The following is a 27,397-nucleotide window of genomic DNA, read 5'->3' as shown; positions in this document are numbered from 1 at the left end:
ACTATAGCGCTGGATTCCTACACAATATCTCAGAAGTGAATGAACTGAATACATTTCAAAAATAAATACAATATGTTGTTATTTATCTCCGCCAGGCAGTTTGGCCAGCCTGGCGGAGATATATGTGCTCTGTGCAGCACCCCTTTCTCCAAACGGCTAACTTTAACACTGAACTGATGTTCGTCGTTTTTCATTGTGCATTGTCAATTAATAGGGAAATATTCACTAAGCTGTGTGAGTGCATTTGTTTAGTCTTGTTTAAAAACATTTTTAGTTACTCCACTGCGCCCTCTACAGATCTGGTCGATGGAATTTTTCTATTGACCAGATTTTTCCTTCCAGTGAAATATTTGCTTTTCCGGCAAAAAAGTGTATTTTAGACGTGAGGTGGGGGGCTCAGAGTGTTCCCACTAAGTAGAGTAGGCTTTCAACTTCATAAAACCATCTTTATTTTGGTGAGTAGCAAAGTGTATTTTTTATTTTTTACTACAGACGAGAGGCTGCGCAGCCTGATCGAAAGTCCCATAGCGTTAAGGAGAACTCCTTCTAACGCTATGGACCAGAGCTATAGTTCTCACCCCAAAACCTGGTCTGAGGTTCCTGCAGAGCTTCATGCTCCACGGTACAGGCATAGACGTCTGTCTCCTGGGGGGTGAAGGTCAGGGTGGAGATGTGGCGGAACGTCCCATCGGGATTAGGCAAATATGAGAGAACATGATCTTCTGCCTTGATTACTGCATCATTCTGGGTCCACTTCACTTTGATGGAAGGAGGGTAAAAGTGGTTGACAAAGCAGATGAGGGTGTTTTCCTCCCCCATTATTGTTTCATCTTTGGTGTAGATCACAGTTTCTGGGGCTTCTGAGGGTTAAACATAATTTATTTGACATATTATTTATTTCATTATTTAAAGTTTTATCAAAAGACCCTAACAACCCAATTCACACCAGCGGTGTCAACTCTAGTCCATCCAAAAATATTATGAAAATAGCAGATCTACAAGCTCACAATGCGTCGCATCGCGACGCATTGTGAGCTTGTAGATCTGCTATTTTCAAATGGCCGAAATGTAAATAGGGCTGAAGTGGGTAATGTATGTTTAGCAATAATAATCAAAATCTACAAAATAACTAGTAACTAAAGTTTTCAAATAATTGTAGTGGAGTATAATATTTGCCTCTGACATGTACTGGCCGTAGAAGTAAAAGTATTGACAATTGGAAATACTCCAGTAAAGTAAAAACAAAAAAGACCTAAAAATTGTACTTAAGTAAAGTACTTAGTACTTAGAGTAAATGTACTAAGTTCATTTACACCACTGACTGGGTGTAACAGAGACATGTTGGTTCTAAACAGCTTCACTTACCCTTGTCCTCTTTCACAATCTCAGTCGTGTTCATCCAGCTCTCTTGCATGTTTTCAAGGCATCCTTCCTTGTAATACAGGGCATAAAAAGTGGCACTGTCTGCATGGAGGGTCGATGGGACCCTGCTGTCCCACTCCACCACCGTTCCATTCTTAAAATCTACGTGGTAGATTTCATCAGCATCCAGAGTCATGGCGAGTACAGTGTCACCGGAGTCAAAGCACCCATAGCTATGTTCAAGTACATGAACAGCTAAAAAAAATAAAAATAGGAATCACCATCATTTTACTTTTGAGGGCACACATCCCTTAAAGGGATAGTTCACCCCCAAAATGACTTTTTTCCTATTCAGTAGTCACCCCATGGAGACTTGAATTCATGGATATATATACTGTATATTTTTTTATTTTTAGTCGCATTCCTAAGCCAATAATTTGATGACCGGCAGCGGTTCAGATAGGAGACACAAAGAGTCTCCTTTGCGTCTCCTACCGGAACCGCTGCCTACCGGTCCGCTGGTCATCAAATTATTGGCTTAGGAATGTGACAAAAACTAAAAAATATCCATGAATTCAAGTCTCCATGGGGTGACTAATTGATAAAAAAAAGTAATTATTTGGGTGAACTATCCCTTTAAACACACACAGTATTCTGGGGAAAAAAATGACTTGCTGTGTGATCACTGTCTCTTTACCTTGACCTTTGACTTTTGACTCATTCTTTTTATTTTCATGAAAAATATAAATCCATATAGTTCACGTTGCTTTGATCGTTCTATAAACCATATCCTGCCAAATCTGAAAGATTCCTAAGACATTATGCTACTGTATATGTTATAGATCTTCTTCACTGAAGTGAGGACATTTGATCACGTGAAAAAACAAGATCAGGGATAGGAGAAAAAATGATGTACTTACTTTGTTCACGGGTGCAAACAGCTCCAGAGAAAAGGAGAATAATTTCAAAGTACATGCTGTCGTCTTGTGGAAGTGCTGCTGTATCTACTGTATTAACTCAAACATACATCGAGTTGAGGCTTTGAAAAGAAGGAAGTTACTTGATTCCACTCATAGTGGCAGCTAAGACCGCTGCAGTTTTTCCTCTTTCTAGTTAATCATGTCTCTGTGTAAAAGGTATACAGTGTATCATGTATAAGGTAAAGACTGCTGTCTAGCTAAAATAAACATGTACTTTAATCAAATGTGTGCCGATACATCTGTGTACAATTGTACTCTGCGGTGTTCTCATAAAAAACATAACCACTTAAACCCCAGCATCGGTATTGTGGGGAAAGCTTTCGCTGAAATTAGCAGATCGACAAGCTCACAATGCGACGCGTTGCGTCGCATTGTGAGCTTGTCGATCGGCTAATAACAGAAAACAGAAAAGACACTAGTATTGTGAGCTTGTCGATCAGCTAATAACAGAAAACAGAAAAGACACTAGTATTGTGAGCTTGTCGATCAGCTAATAACAGAAAACAGAAAAGACACTAGTATTGAGCCCTGAGGAACACCGGTTACGGTGTTCCTCAGGGTTTAAGTGGTTAAAAACAAACCCCAAAAAAGCTCAGGTTTGTATTTATTTGAACGGCATTGTGCACTTTATTAGAAGACAGGCCATTATTAGAGACATGGTGCTTATGATGCATACGCTCGCAAGTCGTCAATACTGTTGTAAAGACCCTTGGGATCGGCCAGTCGATCTTTAAGTCATGGTTGCCCTTCTCTGAGAGTCGGTGGAGATAATGGACAGCAAAGTAATCAATGAAGTTGGCAGAGTATTCAGGTGGCCTTTGAGTAGTAAACAGTAGAACTTGTGGTTAATAATTCAATACAACATAGCGATTCAAAAGATGTGAAATCTCCAAAGAATAGCAGCTTGCACTGCAACACATCATTAAATAATTTAGCTTTGCGGATGCGGGCCACCATGGCTGGGGCGCAGTCTCTCATTATGGGCGCCAGTGGCTCAGAAGGTAGAATGACGGCCACCTGCGAAACGGAGGGTTACTTGTTCGATCCCCGGCCCTTGAGCTAAACACTAAACCGGCTAACTGCTCCCGATAAGCAGGTTGGTGCCTTGCATGTATTTCCTCTATCGGTGTGTGAATATATACAGTATGTGTGTGAACGGGTTAATGTAATAATATAATGTACCTTTACCATTTTAAGGAAACAAGTTTGAGTGGGGCAAGTTCAGTTTTGGTGACTGTCCGTGACCGCATGGAAAATGTTCTTACCTCATGTTGTTTCTGTGGCAACCTCGTCTCGTGCACACACGCAGTACCAGGCTGTGGTGGCCTGAAGTGGTCTTAACTTTAGCAACTGGCTTGGGTCATACTAATTACTCAAAAGTACCCAAAAATACCCCAAAGTATCATACTAATTACCCAAAGTACCCAAAAATACCCTAAAGTTTACCCAGAAATACCCTAAAGGTTAATGAAAACAAACAAGAGTGTCATGTTGCTGTTGGAGCAAATCCAAATCTGAACAAAATAACCAATTTCATAAGGTATTATATTTCCCCCAACACTTGTCTTGATCTAATGATATGTTCCATCTGTGGAGGTCAGGTCAGTGCGGTGCATTGTTGTTAATAGCAGGTAGTGGAAGCGTTCTCTCGGACAGTTGTTTAGTTGGAATTAAAAATTGATATCTGGAAGCATTCTTCACACAAAAACAGAGACTGCATTTGAAAGCTTAAGTTGTCTCAAGGCATTTACACACATATGTCATGTCACATTATGGTCTTTGTTATATTGTAGCACAATAGCCTATGAAATGAGTGTTTGCTGGTCATTGATATTGATGCCGTCAGGTGACCGTGCCAAGTTGCCATACTATACCTAGCTTTTGCTGAGTTGACGCCACTGTGTTTGCTGCTGGTTCAGATTTCGGTTCCTTTATTTTTCTCAGTTCACTTTCGGCTGGTGAAGCGTTGTCAAATGATTTGTGGTTTGTGGTTTGGCAGAAAGTGTCCTTTCAAGTTCCTTTTCTTCACCATCGCTGCGCCGTTGTGTGTGTGTGTGTGTGTGTGTGTGTGTGTGTGTGTGTGTGTGTGTGTGTGTGTGTGTGTGTGTGCGCGTGTGTGTGCATATTTTTAACACATAGAAAGCAATCCAATCAACTGTACAGTAAGTGGAATGCCTACCAGAGTAAATGTATAATCTTTAATTATTGGCAGTAATGCTCACCATAATCTCTACCAATCATGACTCTGCACACTGTTTTGTCTTTTAATATTGTGGCTTTTCTTTCCTGCCTTACAGTATTTGTTTTAGCAGTTTGAATCTTACATTAGGGTTAAAGGTCAAGTTAAAGTCTCCACCAATAAAATAATAATTAGTCCTTTCCCTTGTGTTATCATCATCTCTATCAGTTGAGTCGTACATTTAGGACCTTCTTCAGGGGGACAATAGACATTAATTAGGGATAAAACCTAGGTTGCCTCTATTGTCCCCACTACCATAAAAAACATGTCTTCTCTATCCTGTAAGCAGTTTATTTAAGGAATATGGGGTTTCATAATTGTGGCAACGCCTCTTTCTCATCTTTGATAAAGCTTATTATTTGGTTTTAAACAGTACGTTGTAGTAAATACAAGGTGCGTATGTACACTTTTGACATCACAAGTGGTGAGTGTGTTTTATTAAAGGCGGGTCCCATCGTGAGACAGCCGCAACATTGATTCATTTCCTTGTTTTTGTTTCATGGTCAGTGTTGAGCTCCAGTGTACAAGTTAACCTCTCATGACACAGACGTTTTGATATTTATTGATCGCAAACATGAAAAACTATCTTCTTTTAATTACTTTTTCCCTTCTCGGTCTGGGTGAGTAACTTAAACTTCTTTTTACTTGTATAAGTGAAATATAAAACAGCAGCATTTCCGTTCAGAAAATGGATGAGTTAGTTTTTAGTATACTGTAAGTGACATCAATACTTTTGTGTCCTTCCATTACAGTTCCTTCAAATGGACATTTCATGCTGTCAGTAGGTAGGTGTATATTCAAAGGTGAAGGGCTCAAGGAACTCGAGTACATCGTGAGGTTCTATTTTAACAAACAAATAATGATGACCTACAACAGCACCCTAGGCCACTGGACAGGACATACCCCCCGGGGCATATTAGTAGCAAAAGATTGGGAAGAAGATGAGAGTGAAAGAAAAATGGAGATGGACTTATTGTGCATCAACAACAAAGCAGCAGTACAAACTAATTTAGGTAATGGCAGAAATTATCCCCTATGTGCACATAATCATGTGCCTTTAATAAATCTCAGGGCATACCCAGGTGCTGAGCAATAGCTTGCTAATGCGTTATATTTGTACACCATAACTTGTTTCTTCCAGGTGTATTTAGAGCTAAACCCAACGTGAGAGTGAAATCAGTGAAGCTGTCCACTGGCAGACATCCATCCATGCTTGTGTGCAGTGCATACAACTTTTACCCCAAACAAATCCTAGTCACATGGCTGAGAGACGGACAGGAAATCACTACAGATATCAGTTCATCTCACTTAATGTCTGATGGAGATTTCTATTATCAATTCCATTCCTTCCTGGAGTACACTCCAACATCAGGAGAGACGATCACCTGTAGGGTGGAACACTCCAGCCTCATTGAGCCAATGTTTCAACACTGGGGTAAGAGTTTGTTATCATGTGTGTTTAATGAATGAGCTCACGTATGATTCAATTCAATTATTATTGTCATTGCAGGTGCAACAGAATGTGCAACTCCTGAGTTAGTGTGCTAAAGAATAGCCAAAATATTTGGTATACTTACAGTAGATAAACAACAACATAGTAAACAGTAAACACAGTATGATATTTTTCTAATAGATGTTTGTGTGAACATTTCAGACTCCGCCCCTGCTGAGCCAGACAGGAATGAAATAGTAGTCGGATCAACTGGTTTGCTGCTTGGCCTGGTCTTTGTGTTCACTGGATTGATCTATTACAAGAAAAAGTCTCTAGCACACATCACTCTGCGCCAAGGTAAGAGAACTGACCACAACCACGCCTATATATAAACCTCCAACCTCCATGACAGGTTAATTAATGTGAATTAATCTCACTAATGTAATACAAATAAAACAATCATTTAAACAGTATTGTACATTTATAATTCTAGAAAATAATATTTGACTGATTTCAACAGAAATTCCTGTTGAGGCACTCCTTCCAACTGGAAGGGTGGATGAAACTTAAAAGTCCTGTTGTCCTGGGGCATTAAGTGGCTCAGGAGCTACAGTAGAGCGGCCGCCTGGTAATTGAAGCGTTCCTGGTTTGATCCTGGGCTCCCCCTGTCTTACTGTCAAAGTGTCCTTGAACAAAACACTAGATCCCCTAACTGTTCCTGATGAGCAGGTTGGTTGGTGCCTTGCATTGGTTTCCTCTGCCATGGCTGTGTAAATGTGTGTGAATGTAAAGCACGTTGGATAAAGAAAGATATATAGATATAGAAGATGCACCATTTACCATTTGTTTTACCTTTTAACTCTTTCCAACGGGAGGAATGGATGAAGCTTCAGAACCAGAGCTGTAACTGGTGGATGTGAGGTGGTCTTATCGTATCTGAACAATTATAATGTGCTGCTGTTATATTTGGGGATGATTATATTGTTTCTTTTTTTTTGTTGTTATTTTATTTCATTCATAGAGGTTAGTGCAGTCAGTGTTTATCTTGTGTATTGTTTAGTGTCTAGTATACAAGCCGTGATGATCTTAAGGCTCCGTGTCCACGGGGGCTTTTTCTCTGGCTTTTTTTCTCGTCTGAAAGCGCCGGGGCGCCCGCCTGGAGGCGCAGGGTAAATGCCCAGCGCAACGCCAAGCTACTGGAGTTTCCCAAAACACGGTGCTCCCGTTATAAACAATTAAAAACATGTGCTGCGCTCAGGAAAAAAACATGTTGGTGGACACGGGGCCTAATGCTGCATTTGTTTGGGTCAGTGTATCTATAGGGATGATCTTATCTACAGTATGACAAATATGTTACTGTTTTTATTATTACATTTAGACCATAAAATGCAAAAGCGACCGATACTGTAGTCTGTACTTTTAACAGCATGGAATTTGTATTTTGTACCAAAAGCTCTTTGCACCAATTTGTGTAAACCTCCTACACCTTCTAGTTTGAAAGTGTTGAATGGGTGATATGGGGGCATCTCTCTCTTAAATACAGTAGTTAAATGTTTAGATAGTTACATGACAGTGAAAAGTGTAACATTATAACAAAAAACTGAGGCCTGAGGAAAAATACATTCTACAGGCATGCCTGGGAGATGCATGAGTCAAATAATATCATATAAACGTTCTTGCCAACACCCTTCTGGATTATCATCCCATTATTATCACTCTTCTGTGCAATTATATTTTCCTGGTCTTTTAAAAAAAAAAAAAAAACTATTTTGATTATGTGTATGGTGTATTTTCGTATTGTTTTAATCTGGTGTATGCGGCTGTGCTAATTGTCCTGTACCTATATATAATAATAATATGCAAATGCCCTATTCACACCGGCAGCGTCTACGCTATGTAATAGTGTGTGTCCGAAGTTATGAGCCTGTCACCGCGTGTCAACGCTTGTGTTTGCTATCGAGGTGAAGAAATGGACTAAAATGGAAAGCAGCCCATTATGAAAACAAAGATCTACACTAGCAGCTGTAGATGTCCATTGAATCAATATCGAGCAATTACATGACATATTGATTGGCTAAAATGAATAGGATGTTTACCAGCAAGGTGCGAGTGACGTGACCATCAACAGGGTTTAACTGTTTAACAGGGGTAACTGTATTTTAAACTGATGTACTGCTTTTCAGTAGGTCTGTCTTTTGGTGACTGCATTTCCCTCGCAGGATTTTAAAGATCTTATCATATGTTATCTTATTGTTTCTAATATCCTTACAGCCCAACACCTCAGCCCACAGTTTGCAAATCACTGTCATAGATGCTGCTGGAGTGAATTGGGCGTAACAGAGACCTGTCGGTTACCTTTGTCCTCTTTCACGATATCGTACGTGGTATCTAAAAAGTTCTCCTGCATCGTACCAAGACACCCCTCCTGGTAATACCTTTCATAAAATGTGTCACTTTCTGATTGGCTCCACTCTTAAAATCTACGTGGTATATTTCGTCATCATCCAGAGTCATCGCCAGTAGAGTGTCACCGGACTCGTTAAAGCACCCATAGCTATGCTCAAGTACATGAACTGCAATAAAAGGAGAAGAATTGATGAATGACCGTCATTTTTTGTCACTAACAGTCATTTAAGGGTTACTTTGGAGGGCAAACATCCCTTAAATAAATGATTCTGCAATAATTAACTATCACTGTTTACCTTTAACTTTGGCTCATTCTATAGTTACGACAGGACGATACTAGACGTTACTGATATTCTATGAAGTTAGGACATTTGATCACTTGTAAAACTACAAAAGATCAGGGATAGGGAAAAATAAGTATAGGCCTACAGTACTTACTTTGTTCACAGGTGCAAAAAGCTCCAGAGAAAATAATAATAATTTCAAAGCACCGGTACATTCTATCGTCTTGCTGAGGCTCGCTGCAGTATCGACTGTATTAACTCAAGCATAGCATCGGGGCGAGGCTTTGACAAGGAGGAGGCTGGCAGGCTGCTTGATTCATAGTGGCACTAACAGGACATTATTCATGCAAAGACGGCTGTAGTTTTTCCTCTGTCTACTCTAGTTAATACGTCTGGGTCCCTGGAAATTTCAATTACATTTTTGTATTGTGGCAAAAGTTGTACACTTGACTTATAGAGCAATGTCCCACCCCCAGAAAAAAACATTATGAAAGGTAAAGACTGTCTAACCAACATTAATGTTTACTTAGCTAATTTAAATGTGTGTTGTACATTTCTGTGTGTATATTTGTGCTCTGCAGTATACCCATAAAACTGCCCAAAAATAGCCCAGGCTTGTATTTATTTGAACAGCACCGTGCGCTTTAGTAGAGACATGCCATTATTAGAGACAGGTGTTTTTATACTGTAGTTATACATTAAATTGGAGAATCATTTGTTGGAAATAGCTATGCAATCAACAGACAAATTGTGCAGTGAGATAATTTGTTACCCCGTGTTACCCCCACGCTATCTCCGCGCGTCCGTTGTATGGTGAAATTAAGAGCTGACAAGACTGTTGAAATTAAGTGTATTTATTAATCAAGCAGTGAGTTAAAATAATTACAGATTGAAAATAGAAATGTGATACAGAGTCTCTGGGCTCAAACTATCGCTTTCCTTATCAGCAACAAGTTGTACTGAGGCCAGTTCACGAAGCCCCCCTATCTGTCCCTAGAGCCCTTATATACTGAAATGTGGGGTTGGTCTTCAGGTTGGGAGAGACACCTCCTTCGTCTGCCCGTTGCCATCTGACTGACTCGGCAATTCTCTGCAAGCCGTTGGTGAAGCAATTCTATCAAACCTGCAGTTTATTAAAGTTAGAGACAGACAAAGAGGAACAGAAACCCGGCTATCTGACCGGGCCATTTGACTGTTTGACATTAACAGTTGCTTAATCATATCCTGTTACCACATCTATGTTTTTATAATCCACTCTTTACTTTTTGAATCACACACAGGATTCTCCACTGCCATCGTTCTAAGATAAGCTAGCTTTTCAACAGCAATGAGCACAATTATTATATTTGTCTTAATTATTTCAAAGACTATTAAAAATGAAACAATAATACTTAAAGCAACCACATAATATTATTAGACCAACAACTGGTAATAACTAAAGCGTTAAAGGATATGAACTCTCAACACATTCTAGTTTCTGGTGGTGAGTGTTTAAAGTGAATGTTGAAGCTCTACACCCTAAAATGCCTGCGTTAATTTAACCACTTTCATTTGTTCCCTCTCCTAAGCTGTAATGAGATCTGAACAATTTATGTAATTGTAAGACCCTGTGTACATTACATTCCAAATCCACCCAGCCGGTCCAACCAGTCTATGAATGAATGGTTTTATTTCAGTCTTAAGCCATGTACAGAGTTAGTCATAACAAACAGCACAAAAACAACACATGGACCGAAAAGGTGTGGGCTGAAGCCGTAGCTTATAATGCCTACCCTTTTTTACCTTATATTATAAATAACATAGAAACAATGGCATAGCATTTATGCAAAAGACAAAAGCAAAATGTGGACATTTCACTATATTAATAATATTTTATGGACTATAATGAAGTTTTATATTTATCTACTATATTATCATTTTCTTGAATTTATAGATTGCACTGCACTTTGTTAAGTCGTTTTCACAACTATTCCATATTTTTATGGCCATAACCGATGTACAGTACATCTCCTTTTATCTATGTGTTGAAGTGTGCCTGAGCAAGACACTTAACCCCTAACTGCTCCCGGGTGCCGCCATATTAAAGGTAGGCTAAGTGATTAAATAGCTCATAGTACTCATCATTGCTATAGTTTTTTTGTTCAGTAACATGAGTCGCTTTGTCTCTCCAGCTCTGTATTAAACATAAAATGTATTTTCAGGTCATGATACCAATTTTATCCAATGTTGATATCCTTTTAAAGCTTTGCTTGTTACCAGTTATTATAACAAGATTGTGTGGTTGCTTTAATTACTATTGTTTCATAGCTGTCCTAATAAGGACTAAAAAGAATATATTAACAACCAATGTAATCATTAAGACAAATATAATAAGTGTGCTCATGATTGTCATGCACTTGAATCCATTTAATGAAAAGGTTATCTCAGAACAATGACAGTGAAAAGCCCCATGTATGATTTAAATAGTAAGAGTGGCTTAGCTTACAGAAATATAGAACTAACAACAGGATATGAATAAGCAACTGTCGATCAAATGGCCCAGCTGTTGGTGTGAGGAAAAGGTCATCTGTCTGGATTTGTGGTATTGGTTCCTTTTTGTACTTCTCTAATCTTTAAGATGCAGGTTGATAGAAGTGCCAAACCGATGGCTTGCAGAGAATTGCTGAGTCAGATGGCGACATGCAGACAAAAGGAGATGTCGCTCCCAACTAGAGGACCACCCATTATTCTATGTATTAATACGGCTCCAGGGATATTCTGACTTTGTGAACTGACCTCGATGCAACCTGTTTGCTGAAAAGGAAGTGGAGCCCAGAGATCACTGTTGTTGAGTACATTTCTGTATTCATTCTGTTTTACTTTTAACCTACTGCTTGATTAATAAATCACACTTAATTTTTACGGTCTTGTCTGCTCTTAATTTCACCAATACAACGGATGCGCAGAGAGTGTGATCCTGAGGGTAACACATTATTTCATTGCACAATTTGTCTGTTGTTTAACAACGTGGAATTTATATTTGTCTGTATTTCATTCAAACCGGGTCATCTGTGTCATTTTAGATTCTAAACGTTGGCTATTCAAAAATAGCAGATCTACAAGCTCACACTGTGTCACTTCGTGCCGCGCTGCGAGCTATAGCTACATCTGCTATTTTTTAAACATCTTGAAAGCGTGAGAACTGCTGATTTAGAAGGCCTTTGTAGAATCGGCCTCACCAAAAGCTTGTTGCACCATTGTTTTTATTTTATATATTGCAAACCTCCTACACCGTACTAAACACGTTTTAGTTTAATAATGTTGAATGGGTGAAATGGGGGGCATTTCTCTCTTAAAGCCCCTCAAAAGATACAGATCAGAACCTCCCACTCTTAACGCCAGATAAGTGCATTTCAGTGACTTTGGGGTCAGAAAATAATAAGACAAGTTTATTTGCTTTGATTTGTTTGTAACTAATCTGGCAAAGAACCTTTTGAAGTTGTATTGTGTAATGCATAGATATTCAACTGGCGGCCCGCGGGCCACGTGCGGCCCGCGAGAAGCTTCCTTGTGGCCCCTGTCCATATTCCAAAAAAAAAAAAAAAAAATCATAATTATTATTTATGTAAATATATGTTCGTTTTTATGTTATCAAAGTTAAAACAGTACAAATTATTTCTCCTTCATTAGTTATTGAAAGGCCATCTTTCATTGGAACTTAGAACCTTAAATAGAACCGAATTAGACCGAATTAGACCCAAAAAAAGGTTGATTTATATTGGTCAAATAGAACCGAATTAGACCCGAAAAAAGGTTGATTTATATTGGTCAAATAGAACCGAATTAGACCCGAAAAAATGTGCGCGTGTGCGCACATGCACGCGCGCCCCCAACTCCAAATTATTTTACAGTTGTGGCCCCCTGCCTAATCTAGTTGAATACCCCTGGTGTAATGCATCAGGGTTATATTGCCCATGAGCAAGCAAGATGCTCATCTGGCACCGATAAATAAGTCACAGCCAGTGTTGTTTTAGAGGAACGATTAGTGAAGTCATGAGGAAGAAAACAGAACAATAACGGTGGCAGTTGGATGTCAATAAAAACAATCACATTTGCCAAAGAAATTACTTCTTCCATCTCAGAACAAGTTTGACTCAGGACTTTTCACTCCTCTGACATTTCTGTATTTCTGTATGTTCACCTGAAATCAAAACTCTAAATTCTAACTTTACAGTTTGATTGCAAGGTTCTAAATATGTTTCTGCTTCAATGGTATTGCTTTTTGGTGGAGCAAAATGGAGCAAAATCTGAGTAGTTAATCAGACGGATGTATAGAATAGAATAAAAACGTATTTGTGGATTTCCTTTTTTATTTTGTGATGAAAAAATAAACAAAGGCCTACTGTAGTCAAACACCATCTCACAGAAGCATTTATATTTACAAAAGTGCATAAAAAAAGTAGTAATATTTGTATAAAGTACAATTACTGATGGACAACTTCCTGTTGTAAAGAATCAATCTGTATATTTCTCTGCCGTATCAACCTCTCTCGTACACTGGAGAAGTTTTGAAAAGGAGGACGCTACAGGTTGTTGTGATGCTGCCAACAGGATCAGGTTTTGGTTCATTGTTGATGCCAGGGTTAGATGTAGTTTTTCCTCATTCTCAGTCACCCAACAACATCACATTCTGGGTTGCACTCAACAGCAGTGTGACATCAATTATTAGGTGTTTTTCCCATAGTGAGACATCAATACTTAGGTGTTTCCTTATTACAGTTTCCTCAAGTGGAGATTTTATTCAGGTCTACAGTTGGTGTACAGTATATGGTCCAGACAACAAACAGGAACTTAAAGGATTTGTTTTATTTTATAGTAGATACAAAGTTACATCACCTAAAGTTGGACAGAATCAACTCCAAAGATGCAGTATTTTCCAGCTTAATCACAATATTTGTATGGTTTATATTCATCATTCAAGTCATACTGTAATCAAACACCAGTGCATACAAGATTACAGTTCAAAGTTATAGAAAAGTGCATAAACTAAAGTACTGTTGGACAACTTCCTGTGGTAAAGATTCCGTTTAGGAACTGTCATAAAATGCCTGTTGAATACATTCTTTGTAGTTCTGGCATTTTATCATGTAAAAAATATTCTTTAACTTGTATAGGTCATCTTTGGAATCTTTGCAAACAAAGCCATGAATTTGCAATGCAACACTTATGTTAAATTAAATCATTTTTGTGTTAAATTTAAATACATATTTAAAACCGAAGAATAAAGATAATAAAAACATACAAGATTTTTGTTTTTGTTTTTTTGGGTCAAAAAGTTAAAGCTCTATATTCTGATCATATACTTGCTATAGAGTGTTTGTTCAGTAACAGGGGTCTGCCTGTCTCTCTAGCACTTTGATAAACAGAAAAGGTTCAGGTGGTTTGCCAATTTCATCCAATCAGGAAATTTGAGCATCAATTTGATAGTGTTCCAGCTCCAATTTCATCTGCTCATTTGTGGGGTTTCATTGCTTCTAATTACACTTGCTTATCCTGTATCTTGTATGTGTTCTCTCTGCTGATAGGATGAAAAAAATTATTTTCTGTTTTCTAAAGAGCTAGAGACTCAGGGAAACCTGTGTTACTGAACTATTTAACACTTATTTTAACAAAACAAAACACAAAAATCACTTGCCGCTATTTATCACTCAAAACAGAATTAGGCCTGAGCATAATGAAATAGTATTCATTTCTTAGCTTTAACAATGAGGAATGTTCCAGTAGTGATGCCCAGCAGACCCAGAGTCAGACCAACTCCACAGAAGACAGCTGGAGCAGAGCTGCTCTCAGTGATGTCAGGAGGATCTGTGAAAAACACATCAATGAAACCCCATGGAACTGTTTGATCACACCTTTGATCATACTAAATTACTTAAAAGAAGTAACTGGATACAATTCTACAAATAAATACATTATATACATACATACAAAAAAATATTATTACTTAATGGACTTTTTAGATATCGTCGCTGTCCGGCAGAAACCTTGTATGTTACTTTTCAGGAAATGAAAAATAAATATTAAAACAATTCTGTGTTCCAATGGATCCAATGTAGTTATTTTTTTTGTCATAAGCTTGTTTTAATACTTTTCATTAGTTAAATATTTATAAAACTCACAGACAAACTTAATCACTTTACCTGGAAGTTCAAAACAATTCTGAAATTACTGAACACAAGCATCGCATGGCAATATGTAGGGCACTTATGTATTAAAACATGTTAAACATTTAAGTATGGAGATACAAGGTTTCATCCTGGCAGTGACAATATGTATCTCTTTGTCCAAGCAAGGGCCAAACATCCATATATTATATATGGCTTTTGGTCTTTAGGCGGAGGCTCTGAGCCACTCTGTTACATTTGTCCATCAATATGACATGATTATTTGACACTTTCGGAAGCATTTGATAGTTTGGGTATAAATTATTACTGGCCATCAACTGGTCGGGCGCAGGTGTAAAGTAAAATGTTCACCACCGCGGAGTCTAGGAGTTCGAATTCACTGCGGTCAGGGGCGGACTGGTTGGGCCGCCCAAAAAAACATTTTTTTTGGCTCCCATTTTAGGATTATTACGGTCATTTCCGGGTCGCGCGGCCCAATTAGTTACGTTAATGTTTGGGCTGGGATGCTTTCCAGCAATGGCGTAATTTACATAGGGCTGCTGGGTTAAAACAGTGACATCCCCCCCCCCCCCCCCCGTTCACAAAATGGTCCGGGGGATGGTGGGCCGGTTCGGACCAAATGCCAGGGCTGAATTTTGGTTCCAGTCCGGCCCCGACTGCTGTGCATCTGGGTTTGCTGATTGTCTATACGTGTTCGGGGGAGGGAAGCTGGGCGGGGATGGTTGCTTCATTAGCACCTAGCTTCTACAGGCTGGGGGTGGGGAATGTTGAATGGGAGGAGTAGGGTGGAGGCGCTACGTCCTCCCAGTGAGGGCACCGCAACGGCAGGTGAGCCAGTAGGGTATAACACCAGTGGCAACACAGAAATGTGTGAGAAGGGTTAATTGGCATAACAACTAAATTGTCTACTCTAATTTGGAAAATAATAATAACAATAATGATGATGATAATAATAATTATTATTATATAAAACTTTGAACTTGTAAGGTTCTCACCCCAAAACCTGGTCTGAGGCTCCTGCAGAGCTTCATGCTCCACAGTACAGGCATAGACGTCTCCCTCCTGGGGGGTGAAGGTCAGGGTGGAGATGTGGTGATAGGTCAGATCAGGATTAAGTAAATACGAGAGAACAGGATCTTCTACAGTGACTTCCTCATCATTCTTGGTCCACTTCACTTTGATGGAAGGAGGGAAAAAGTTGTTGACAAAGCAGATGAGAGTGTTCTCCACCCCCACTATCCCCTCATCTTTGGTGTAGATCACAGTTTCAGGGGCTTCTGAGGGTTACATCAGGGTGAAAGATAAATTATTTAGCTATTTAATTATTTATAAAATAGTCAGAATAGAAATTATGTCGTACATCTAAAGTGTATTATCAATGAGACCTGTTGGTTCAAAAACGTGACTTACCTTTGATATAAGGCACAGATACATCATCCCAGTTGTGCTTGTCATGTGGGCAGTAGATATTGGCTTCGTACGCTTCAATGTAGGCATAGGGAGGACGTATAGCTGATGGGATCCTAGAGTCCCACTCTAGCTTTCCCTTCTTATAGTCTGCATAGTAGACTTCATCACCATCAAATGTCACAGAGACTAGAGCATCACCAGTCTCGAAGCAACCCCCGTGATGTAGAAGTACATGACTTACTGAAAGAGAAGAATTCACAACTTAATTTCTAAACTAGCTCTTAAGCAGTTTGCCCACTGAGTCAGAATTGTTCATATGCGTTTCTTTAATCCGTCATGCGATAAAGGTCATTAGGCACAGCCAAGGCGTGCGAATAAGATAGGATATGAAATACTCATGTACTTACTTTGTTGACAGGTGCAAAAAGCTCCAGAAAAAAGGAGAATCATTTCAACGTACATTGTATTGTCTTGTTGAAGTGTGCTGCAGAATCTACTGTATTAACTCACACGTACATTTGGCGAGGATTTGAAAAGGAGGAAGTTATTAATTAATCTCATTCTGGTGCCAACAGGAAGTTGTTCATGCAAATAAAGCTGTAGTTTTTCCTCATTTTGTTAATATATCTGTGCCTGGAAGAGGTACCAGTGTTGTGGAAGGCATAGTGTATTGGTACAGTGCCAAAGAAAAAACACCTTGTTGTTTTAAATTATTTTAGACATGTTTCACTCACTTGTCGTTCTCACAGAGCCTACTGAAAACTTAAGAGGATTGTTTTAAAACTTGTACTGATAAGCCAATGTCTGGTGCCGGATTAATGAAATTTACATAATAGCAGGTTTTTTTTAAAATGATTATACTTTATCTAATTAAAAAACAATACAGGGCACAAACACAACATAAATAGTAACTTATTCAGAGCCTGAAATGCCATTAGTCTGGTGGTTTTGTCCCAAATATTAGGTGAATCATTAACTTTTTCATAAAAGCGTGAAACTTGGTACAATTTTGGCATTTAGCTAAACATGAGGTAGCCTAATACATCAAATGCATAGAAATAGTAATCTATAGGTAAACCAAGAGCCTATAATCAATGTAAAGGTCTCACCTAGGATAAAGGATAATTCCTTTTAACAGGTCGTTCATGAAAGTCCTTGCGGTCTTGTTTCCAATGAGAACCTGTGAGCAATTAGGGGTTAAGAGTCTTGCTCAGGGACAAATTTCATTTCATCGACACATATGCTGCCCTGGCCGGGAATTGGACCTGGGGCAACCAGGGCCTCTGGCTCCCTAGGCGGGCTCACTAACCACTCAGCTATGGCCGCCCCCCTACTTAGACACAGGATCTGACATCAATTTTGACCTGAAGGGCAAGGTTCAGTTTATCCCCTGAGCAAGCAGGCAGGCTCTAATAGCTCAATGGTAAGAAATACAAAGAATATTTCATCACTTGCACCGTAAATAGGGTTTGGATTTGAATAGAATCCGAATCCGGGTAGAATAGGAAAGTTATACATAGTGCGGCTATAACATGCAATTAAATATGACATAATTATGTTTAATTATGATCAAATGAACATATTGCATTAGTTGTTATTAATGGTTCCTCAGGAAAAATACATATAAAAAAATATTTCATCACTTGCACCAGAAATAGGGTTCAAATCCGGGGTAGAATAGGAAAGTTACATAGTGCGGCTTTAACATGTAATTAAATATGCCATAATTATGATTAATTATGATCAAATGAACATATTGCATTAATGGAAAAATACATATTACTCAAGAAGTCCTGCTTAACTTGACTTTAGACCTCAATAGTGATGAGTGTATGTTATTGTCACATTAAAGGCGGAGTCCTGTTGTGAGACTTCTGCAACTTGAATTCATTTTCCTGTTTTTGCTTCATCGTCAGTGTTGAGCTCGCAAGTTAACATCTAACATAGAAAGTTTATCATTGGAGATATTTATTCATATGAAAGCATGTATTTCAAGAATTTCTCTTTTTTAATTCCTTTCTCTCTTCTCAGTCTGGGTGAGTGGCATACTTTGCATGTATCAATGAAATATTAAATGGCAGCATTTCTTTTTAAGTTAAGATAAATAATACAATTGGCTATACGTACAATATTACAAATTTGGATTTGATGTTTTCATTTTTAATATAACTGACATCATTACATATGTGTCCTTCCTTTGCAGTTTCTTCAAATGGAAATTTCTTTCAGCAAACTTCTTACTGTTTACTCAAAGGTCATAACGTTGAGTATATATCAAGTTTGTCGTTAAACAAAGAAATTCAAATGACGTTCAACAGCACCCAAGGCAACTGGACAGGATACTCAGCCAAAGGCATTATACTAGCAAAAGCTCAGAGCAATCCTGGTGACAAACATCATAGAAAACATATGGAGATCATTTTGTGCCGTAACAACATGCCACTGCTAAAAACAACTTTAGGTAATGAGGAACATAATCATATGTGTTTTCATTATGCATAGACTAAATCTTGGCATATATGGGGGCGGAAAAATTGCTTCTATATCATAACTTGTTTGTTCCAGGTATGCTGACAGCTAAACCCAACATTGCAGTGAAATCAGTGAAGCCGCCCAGAGGCAGACATCCATCCATGCTTGTGTGCAGTGCATACAACTTTTACCCCAAACAAATCCTAGTCACGTGGCTGAGAGACGGCCAGGAAATCACTACAGATCTCAGTTCCTCTCAGGTGTTGTCTGATGGAGATTTCTATTATCAATTCCATTCCTTCCTGGAGTACACTCCAACATCAGGAGAGACGATCACCTGTATGGTGGAACACCCCAGCCTCACTGAGCCTATGTTTCAACACTGGGGTGAGGGTGTTTTATCATTTATGTTTACAAAATAATGTATAATTCAATTGAATTCATCTATTGTCATTGTATGAGCAACAACATTAAATTGTGCAACTCATGAGTTACTTTACTGCATTAAATAATATCCAAAATTATAAATTAAGAGTTGGTGAAGTTGCACGGTGTAGTTTACTAAACAGTATGAGTCGTTTCTAAGAGAAGATTGGTGTGAACATTTCAGACTCCTCCCTTCCTGAGTCAGACAGGAATCAAATAGTAGTTGGATCAACTGGTTTGCTGCTTGGCCTGGTCTTTGTGTTCACTGGATTGATCTACTACAAGAAAAAGTCTGCAGCACACATCACTCTGAACCAAGGTAAGAGGACTGACCACAATGACACCTAGATAAGATAACACCCTTCACTAATTAATCTACTATTTCTAAATCTAATATGAAGTAACAGCAGGCAAAATTGAGGATGTTAGTGTTTTTGAATTACACTAAAGTTTTAATCAACTTAAAACATGTTTTTTTGTGCTGCTACATATCATGATCAGGCCTGCCTATGAAAAAGGGATTCTCTAGTACTTTGCTGGTTACATTTTATGTTTAAAAAAATATTTCAGCAGTGTTATATATATATATATACAATTCTAGAAAATAATCATGTTCAACCGATGTCAACAGATCAGGTGTTGGTTCCTGTTGAAGAACTCCTTCCATCTGGAGGGATGGATGAAGCTTCAGGTCCTGTTGAAGAACTCCTTCCACCTGGAGGGATGGAGGAAGCTTCAGAACCAGAACTGTAACTGGTGCATGTGAGGTGGTCTTATTGTAATGATCTGAAGAATCATAACATGCTGTTGTAATATAAGTAAAGCCTTGCCGAGTCATATGGCCCCATAGGGCAGGAGCCTTTCTCCTGTTTCTGTAGCGTGAGGCAGCCATGATGTACTAGTGCGCCCCCTGGACATGTTAGTATGTCACAGGGATTTACCCCCAATCCAACACTTGATGCTGAGTGCCAAGCAGGGAGGCATTGGGTCCCTTTTTTATAGTCTTTGGTATGACCCGACCGGGGTGTTGTAATATGGCCAGATGTGAATGGGGTTTAGGTCATTATTAGGGCAAAACTAAATCATGTTCTATTGATATCATCAAATAGTTGTACTGTCTTTTACTGTAATGGTTTTGTCACTTGCCGCAGAATGAGATGCAAGCAGACGGTGTATACTGTATATAGTACATCGTTCTGTTTTTTGTTTAGTTTTTTCCCTGCTGATAATCAGAATCAGAATCAGCTTTATTGTCACATCACAGGTTTACAGGTGTAAAATAGAACATAATGAAATCAGTTTTTGTGCAAGTGTCATCGTTTTTGTTATTTCCATAAAGGGAAGAAGAAGATGATGAGGGGGGGGAGGGGGTTATGTGAATGGGGTTTAAAACTAAATCATGTTCTATTGATATTATCAAATAGTTGTACTGTCTTTTACTGTAATGGTTTTGTCACTTGCCGCAGAATGAGATGCAAGCAGTAGGTGTATACTGTATATAGTACATCGTTCTGTTTTTTGTTTAGTATTTTCCCTGCTGATAATCAGAATCAGAATCAGCTTTATTGTCACATCACATTACACATACAGGTGTAAAATAGAACATAATGAAATCAGTTGTTGTGCAAGTGTCATCGTTTTTGTTATTTCCATAAAGGGAAGAAGAAGATGAGGGGGCAGGGGGGAAAGGGGAAGAGAGAGAAGATAAATAAAAAAACAATAATGTGACCTCAAATGTCCCTGGATGATATCAAAGTTCAGGACCAGAAGTTATGAACCTGTAAGTGTACCTGCGATTTGTTGAGTTTGGAACAGATTTGGAACAGACTTTAGTACCAGTGACAGCTCAAGTAGTTTGGAGTTTTGTTATATTAATTTATAAACTTCAAACCTCTTTTTAAAGTGAAACTGTTATGAAAGAGCACTTTGTGGAGTCTTGTTACACGGTTTTGATTGATTTATTGATTGATTGATTTATTGAGCACTTTATTGAAAATTTATTCAAAAGTATAAAAACACAAGAAAGCCTGAAGGCTTGTTTCCATTGTGGTCCTTTCAACACCGCGTGCATCAGTGGGTTTTATTAAACAAGGAATCAAAGAAGTTAAACAAATTAACTGCAGTCAGGAAACGGGCAGATAGCCTAAAGATAGAGAACTAGAAAGTTGCACTCAGTGGAGTGCTAATCTACCCAGGACTGTGTAAATTGTGGGTTGTAGCCGTCAGGACCTGAGGAAACAACAGGTAGAAATAGCATTGTTGACAATAGTGGCTAGAAGCCTTACTGAAACTGTTGTGGCTATTTTTGGGATGATTCTTATTCTTTTTTTAAAGTTATATTATTGTATTCATATAGCTTAGTGAAGTGTTTGTCTTGTGTATTATTTAGTATCTATCTAGTATAAAATACATGATCTTAATGCTTTGTTTTGTTATAATCAGTCTGTAATGTATCCAGAGTGATGATTTGATCTATGACAAATATGATAATGTTTTTTATTATTAAATTGAGACAATAAAACAAAGCTGACTGATACTGTAATCTGTACTTTAACAGTATGGAATTTGTTTGTCTGCATTTTGTCTGAGCCACTCATTAACAAAAAGTTCTCTCTTTTAAACCTCCTACACCAAACACCTTCTGGTTTGAAAGTGTTAAATGGGTGAAAGACAGACATCAGTTACAGTAGCCACGATTTGAACTTCCCTCTCTTAACACCAGACAAGATCATATAACATTGACCTAAAACCTGGAACCTGAGAAAATACATTTTCTACAGGTACACTGTATGCACGTGATGCAAAGGTCAAATAATATCAAATACATGTTCTTGCCAACAATCACATTACTATGACTTTCCAAGTCTTTATATTCAAAGTAATTTGGATTGTGTATGGTGTATTTTGGAGAAATGTATATAGTTTCTGAACTAATTTAGTACACACTGTTGTGCTATAGCTGTTGTCCCGTACCTCCATAAAGGCAAAACAAAATTATAACTGGTGTTATATAACTGCTTGTAAAAGATAAGGAAACTGGACCCACCCAGTGTTCTTTGAGAAGGAATGATTACTGAAGGCATGAGGAAGAAAACAGACACATAATAGAACACTGGTAGAGTTTGGTTGCCAAGAAAAGCAACTACATTTGCCAAAGAAATGTCTTCCTCCATCTCTGATCATCAAGTTGGACGTTTAGTTTGGGCGTTCATGCTCTCATTGCAGGTTGATAAAGTCATGCTGTTGTAGAAACCCTGCTTGTCTTGCTGGGTTGGATAGTATACAACAATGCACACAAGCACTGTAAGCAGAACAAACACTGATTTGCAGGGATACTTTGGTCACTGTTCTTTCAGTCTTGACCAGTGTGATTCTTAATGTTTCAACTGAACCCACATTTTGTGTTGACCAACAATTCAGAGCCCAATGTGTTATATAAGTATAAATATTGTCAATCAATCTGTATTTGTTAATATTCTCTGTAGCATCAACCTCTCTCGATCGTACACTGAAGTGAAGCTTTGAAAAGGAGGAAGTTAGAGGTCGTTATAATTATGCCAACAGGAATGTTTTTGTTCATTGTTGATGCCAGGGTTACATGTAGTTTTTCCTCATTTTCAGTCACACCACAACATCAAACATTCTTCCTTGTTGCCATGGGAACGTTCACGTTCAGTTTTACTTAGGTGTTTTTCTGTTACAGTTTCCTTGGGTCGAGATTTTGTTCAGGTCTATAGTTTGTGTATAGTTTACCTAAGGTCAAGACAACAAACATTAACTTCAATGATTTGTTTTATTTTTTACAGGAGATGAAAAGTTATATAAACTAAACCAGATCAAACACCACTGCATACAAGATTCCAGTTCAAAGTTACAGAAAAGTGCATAAAGTACGGTTACTGTTGGACAACTTCCTGCAGCAAAGATTCAGAATTTTTTATTTGATTAAGGAATTAAATAAACTGTCATAAAATATCTGAACTGTCATAAAATATTTTGATACATTATTGTTTTTTCTGACATTTTATCATGTAAAAATATTCTTCAACTTTTATAGGCCATGTTTACAATCTTTGCAAATAGAGCCACAAACATAGGTTACATTAATTAAATGATGGGTTAAATTAAAATACATATTTAATAGAAAACATAAAGATGATAAAAGCATCAATGAAATAAGGGCTACTTTAACTGTTTTGCACCCTCCCCCCACTAGTGTGAACTGAAGCACAAACTCAGTGTAGCACGACTGAAATGGAAGCAGAAAATATGTCAATTAATAGTGAAATATTCACTAAGCTGTGTGAGTGCATCTGTTTACTACTGTATATTAAAAATATAACTGACGGTAGCTACTTATTCATCATTCTAAACAGGACAATGCCATGAGCATAATGAAATAGTATTTTTAGTTCAAATGTTTGGCTTTAACAAGGAGGAATGTTCCAGTAGTGATGCCCAGCAGACCCAGAGTCAGACCAACTCCACAGAAGACAGCTGGAGCAGAGCTGCTCTCAGTGATGTCAGGATCTGTGAACAACACATCAATGATACACCATGGAACTGTTTGATCACTCTTTTTACCTTACACACTACTGCGTTCAAACTAAATATTTTACAATAAATAATATATATATAATAATAATTTGATGACCGGCAGCGATTCCGGTAGGAGACACAAAGAGTCTCCTTTGAGTCTCCTACCGGAACCGTTGCCTACCGGTATGTTGGTCATCAAATTATTGGCTTAGGAATGCAAAAAAAGATATATATATATATCCATGAATTCAAGTCTCCATGGGGTGACTAATCGATAGAATGTTTTGTTGGGTGAACTATCCCTTTAAAGGTAGGGTAAGTGATATGTTTTGGTTAAAACAAAACCTTTTTTTGTTAAAAGGTTAAAGCAATATATTCTGATAGTAATCCTTGCTATAGAGTGTTTGTTCAGTAACAGGGGTCTCCTTGTCTCTCCAGCTCTTTGATAAACCAACAATTCATTTTCAGGTATTGACACAATTTCATTCAATCAGGAGAGAGTACCCATTTACCAATTTCACTTGTTTAATCTGTATCCTGACTGAGTTATCTATCCTGATTGGATAAAATTGGTATCCTTACCTGAAAAGGCATTTTATCTTTACAGAGCTGGAGAGACATGGAGACTTGTGTTGAACAAACACACTATAGTAATGATCCGAATATAGAGATATTTACACTTATTTTAACCAAAGAAAATCACATACCTTACCTTTAACAGCACACTTTTTATTGTATTTTTGAGTGGTGCCGAAGGCAACCACTCCTACTGTATATCTGGCTTTGTCTGTGTGTCCGTATGTCTGTATGTCCGTGTGTCCACCAAGCTAACATTGGTCAAGCATCACGTGACACGTGACAATATGTTGAAAGGGTGTGCTTTGATTGGCTAGCGAGACGCATGACAAAATAGTGCCCTATAAATAGGTGTGTCACTTTGAAACATTGCGTACATGTTTCAATGTGACATCAGTGCCATCAGCCAAGCTAACAATGGACATGTTAGCTTGGCTGATTGAACATGTTAGCCAAGCTAAGCAAGGCACCACTCACTTCACACAGGGTGTGATTTTTTTTTATTGTTGCGATATAACTTATGACTGGCCATCAAAACTTTGAACTGGTCAGATGCTCAGGTGGTGCAGGGGTAAAGTAAACTGCCCACCATCATGAAGTCTAGAGGCTAGAACCCACTGTAGTGAATCCGTCTTGGATGAGGGTCCATAGGAACATAATTTGTCCATGTTGGGGAGGGAAGGGTGATCTTTGTCACTGCACAACGGGAGGAGTAGGACAGAGTCATGTCTTCCCGGTGGGTGCTCCTCACTGGCAGGTGAGCCAGTAAGGTGCACTAGCAGTGGCAACACAGAAATGTGTAGGGAGGGCTAATTGGCGACTAAATTGGGAAGAAAATGTCCTACTCTAAATTAATGTCAAGAATATATACCATCCTCCTATAATTTGACAAACCTATGTGGTGGGTCGACGGTCGGTCGACGGTGGTGAGAGCAAAACTGTGTGCCCGGTTCTCCTCAGTGGCTGTTGATCTGAATTTGCACACAGCCATTGACCATTACCATCTGAAGGCAACTGCGAAGCCCGTTTTTCGATTTCACCAAATCTCAGCTGTTTATTAGCGTTGTTGTGTCAAACAATGTCGCCATGGTCACATAGTAAACAAGCTAATGAAATCAGCTCCGGGCCTTAAGGTGGACTGACTTAAGATAGACTAGTAATTATTTTGCCTGCGCATTTCACCGGGTAAGGACTATATATAACTTTGAACTTGTAAGTTTCTCACCCCAAAACCTGGTCTGAGGTTCCTGCAGAGCTTCATGCTCCACAGTACAGGCATAGACGTCTCCCTCCTGGGGGGTGAAGGTCAGGGTGGAGATGTGGCGGTAGGTCAGATCAGAATTGATCAAATACGAGAGAACAGGATCTTCTACAGTGACTTCCTCATCGTTCTTGGTCCACTTCACTTTGATGGAAGGAGGGAAAAAGTGGTTGACAAAGCAGATGAGAGTGTTCTCCACCCCCATCACCACTTCATCTTTGGAGTAGATCACAGTTTCAGGAGCATCTGATGGTTAACAAGATGATTTGTTTGGCAGATTATTAAACTATTTAATTATTCTTAAAATAGTAAGAATATGTATGAAATGATGCAGTACGTACATCTAAAGTGTTCTATCAATGGACCCTGACAGTGACCTGTTGGTTAAAAAAAACGTACCGTTGACCTGTTTCACAGATTTGTCTTGTTCCAAGAGTTCTCTCCAACCTCCGCAGTAATGCTTTACTAAGACCATATCAGCATAGGCATAGGGATTGTGTGTATCTGATGGGAGCCTAGCGTCCCACTCTACCTCTCCTTTCTTATAGTCTGCGTAGTAGATTTCATCATCATCCAATGTCACAGAGAGTATCGCGTCACCAGAATCAAAGCACCCACGGGTATGTTTAAGTACATGCCTTGCTGAAAAAGAAGAATTCACAAATTATTTTCGAAAGTACTGTAGCTATTGTAGCTTACAATCATTTTAGTTTACTCTTGTGGGCCAGCAGCACTGGACATGACACTGTACGTTTCTGCAAATCACTAGAGACATTTAAACAGGATGTTTTTTTACCTCAAAAATGTTCATAGACTGTAACCATGTCAACTAAATCTTAGAGTGTGAGAGTGTGAGAGTGTGTGTGTGTGAGAGAGAGACACAGAGAAAGGTGTTTCTACTAGCCCGAGTCGCCCCCACTCCTATAATAATAATCATGATAATAATAATATTTAGTGTTCTTCTATTGCTACATTCTTATGTGTGTGCTCTGATTAATACATGCATTTATTTGATGTGGAAACAGCCATTATGATGTTATTTGTCTTGTCTGTGCATGGCTATTATATGGTTAAATCAATTATGAAATTATGAAAATAGAATCTGACTCATAGACTCTAGCACCTAATAATTTAGAAATGTGTAAATTATTACAAATTGCAGTCTGCAGTGCAACTGCATTTCACTGTATTATTTTTATTAATAGAAAACACACTAGTATGTACACACACTAATTATCTGCCTCCACATGAACAGTTTAGTGATTAATGTAAAATAGCCTATAATGATAATCATTTAAATAGATGAATTAAGATTAATTAGATAATCATTTGGTTATATTGCAACTAGCACTTGTGCTCCTTTTTTATTTTATTGAAACAATGAGTTGCTCAGAAGTTACTCAGTGCATGAGTAGTTTCTTCACTAAATGCTTTCTTAAGTTTACTATATCCATTATTTGGATGACTTTTGGCTACTCTATCCACCTCTGTTTATTATTCATCTTCCCTGAAATAAAGATAATTATGTAATCACTTGCAAAACTACATAAGATCAGGATAGAAAATAATACTGTACTTACTTTGTTCATAGGTGCAAACTGCTCCAGAGAAAATAATAAATATTTGTAAGTACATTCTATCGTCTTGTTGAAGTGCTGCAGTATCTACTGTATTAACTCAAGAAAATGAAGACGTTACTTGATCTCTTTGTGGCGCGAACAGGAAATGATTCATGCAAATTAAGCTGTAGTGTTTCCTCATTCTTGTTAATATTTTTTTTCCAACTTCACCACCAAGAGGTTACATAAAAAAAAATGCTCAGGTTAAATGTCATTTGTTTCCTTGA

The 27,397-nt window shown here is 38.3% G+C and overlaps 5 protein-coding genes across 7 annotated transcripts in view; 2 read left to right on the top strand and 3 right to left on the bottom strand.

Annotated features, from left to right (window-relative positions):
- LOC311056352 (H-2 class II histocompatibility antigen, A-R alpha chain-like) overlaps positions 1-8,968 on the bottom strand; it is a 9,731-nt gene extending 763 nt beyond the window's left edge. Inside the window, exons 1-3 of one of the 2 annotated variants that reach the window (XM_084072919.1) lie at positions 8,858-8,968; positions 8,369-8,586; positions 579-860 (exon numbers count right to left, since the gene is read on the bottom strand). In XM_084072919.1, the coding sequence (XP_083929045.1) occupies positions 579-860; positions 8,369-8,420 (334 nt within the window). In that variant the 5' untranslated portion in view covers positions 8,421-8,586; positions 8,858-8,968. Of the gene's footprint in view, positions 1-578; positions 861-1,365; positions 1,618-2,282; positions 2,349-8,368; positions 8,587-8,857 lie in introns of those variants that run through there. The other variant, XM_084072918.1, reaches the window with a different exon arrangement.
- The window catches only part of LOC311056349 (cytoplasmic phosphatidylinositol transfer protein 1-like), a gene marked incomplete at its 5' end in the record, with an annotated part of 125,382 nt that overhangs the window by 17,236 nt on the left and 80,749 nt on the right, over positions 1-27,397 (top strand). The window lies entirely within an intron of this gene.
- On the top strand, positions 5,109-20,399 carry LOC311056351 (rano class II histocompatibility antigen, A beta chain-like). Of its 2 annotated transcripts, none has more exons than XM_084072916.1 (5): positions 5,109-5,201; positions 5,334-5,594; positions 5,723-6,016; positions 19,360-19,494; positions 19,807-20,399. In XM_084072916.1, exons 1-5 carry the CDS (start codon positions 5,156-5,158, stop codon positions 19,926-19,928), a joined length of 858 nt encoding a protein of 285 aa, XP_083929042.1. In that variant the 5' UTR covers positions 5,109-5,155; the 3' UTR covers positions 19,929-20,399. The 2 variants fall into 2 exon arrangements, with proteins under 2 accessions (XP_083929042.1, XP_083929043.1); XM_084072917.1 differs by lacking the exons at positions 5,109-5,201; positions 5,334-5,594; positions 5,723-6,016 and adding exons at positions 18,198-18,317; positions 18,481-18,738; positions 18,843-19,136 and having other exon boundaries at positions 19,807-20,395.
- LOC311055732 (H-2 class II histocompatibility antigen, A-Q alpha chain-like) lies at positions 14,429-16,759 on the bottom strand (the record flags this gene model as incomplete). Its single annotated transcript, XM_084072000.1, has 4 exons — positions 16,685-16,759; positions 16,278-16,517; positions 15,863-16,144; positions 14,429-14,547 (listed from the first exon to the last, which is right to left on the bottom strand). The coding sequence occupies exons 1-4, from the start codon at positions 16,737-16,739 to the stop codon at positions 14,429-14,431; spliced, it is 696 nt and encodes a 231-aa protein (XP_083928126.1). The 5' UTR covers positions 16,740-16,759.
- Positions 22,955-27,260, bottom strand: LOC311056355 (H-2 class II histocompatibility antigen, A-Q alpha chain-like). The gene is made up of 4 exons (XM_084072922.1): positions 27,132-27,260; positions 25,951-26,193; positions 25,516-25,797; positions 22,955-23,705 (listed from the first exon to the last, which is right to left on the bottom strand). The coding sequence occupies exons 1-4, from the start codon at positions 27,184-27,186 to the stop codon at positions 23,584-23,586; spliced, it is 702 nt and encodes a 233-aa protein (XP_083929048.1). The 5' UTR covers positions 27,187-27,260; the 3' UTR covers positions 22,955-23,583.

The sequence above is a fragment of the Gymnoscopelus microlampas genome, assembly GCF_963454915.1.
Source record: "Gymnoscopelus microlampas genome assembly, chromosome: 11".
Taxonomy (NCBI): domain Eukaryota; kingdom Metazoa; phylum Chordata; class Actinopteri; order Myctophiformes; family Myctophidae; genus Gymnoscopelus; species Gymnoscopelus microlampas.
The sequence above is the reverse complement of the archived record's forward strand: the minus strand, read 5'-3'. Positions and strand labels throughout refer to the sequence as shown.

Excerpts from the sequence above, each read along its gene's own strand:
- LOC311056351 (XM_084072916.1), top strand. The coding sequence starts at position 5,156 with ATGAAAAACTATCTTCTTTTAATTACTTTTTCCCTTCTCGGTCTGG. Across the intron at positions 5,202-5,333 it reads TTTTTCCCTTCTCGGTCTGG|TTCCTTCAAATGGACATTTC; the intron begins GTGAGTAACTTA and ends CTTCCATTACAG. Across the intron at positions 19,495-19,806 it reads ACACATCACTCTGAACCAAG|ATCAGGTGTTGGTTCCTGTT; the intron begins GTAAGAGGACTG and ends CGATGTCAACAG.
- LOC311056355 (XM_084072922.1), bottom strand. The coding sequence starts at position 27,186 with ATGTACTTACAAATATTTATTATTTTCTCTGGAGCAGTTTGCACCTAT. Across the intron at positions 26,194-27,131 it reads AGTTTGCACCTATGAACAAA|CAAGGCATGTACTTAAACAT; the intron begins GTAAGTACAGTA and ends CTTCTTTTTCAG. Across the intron at positions 23,706-25,515 it reads ACCTCAGACCAGGTTTTGGG|ATCCTGACATCACTGAGAGC; the intron begins GTGAGAAACTTA and ends TGTTGTTCACAG.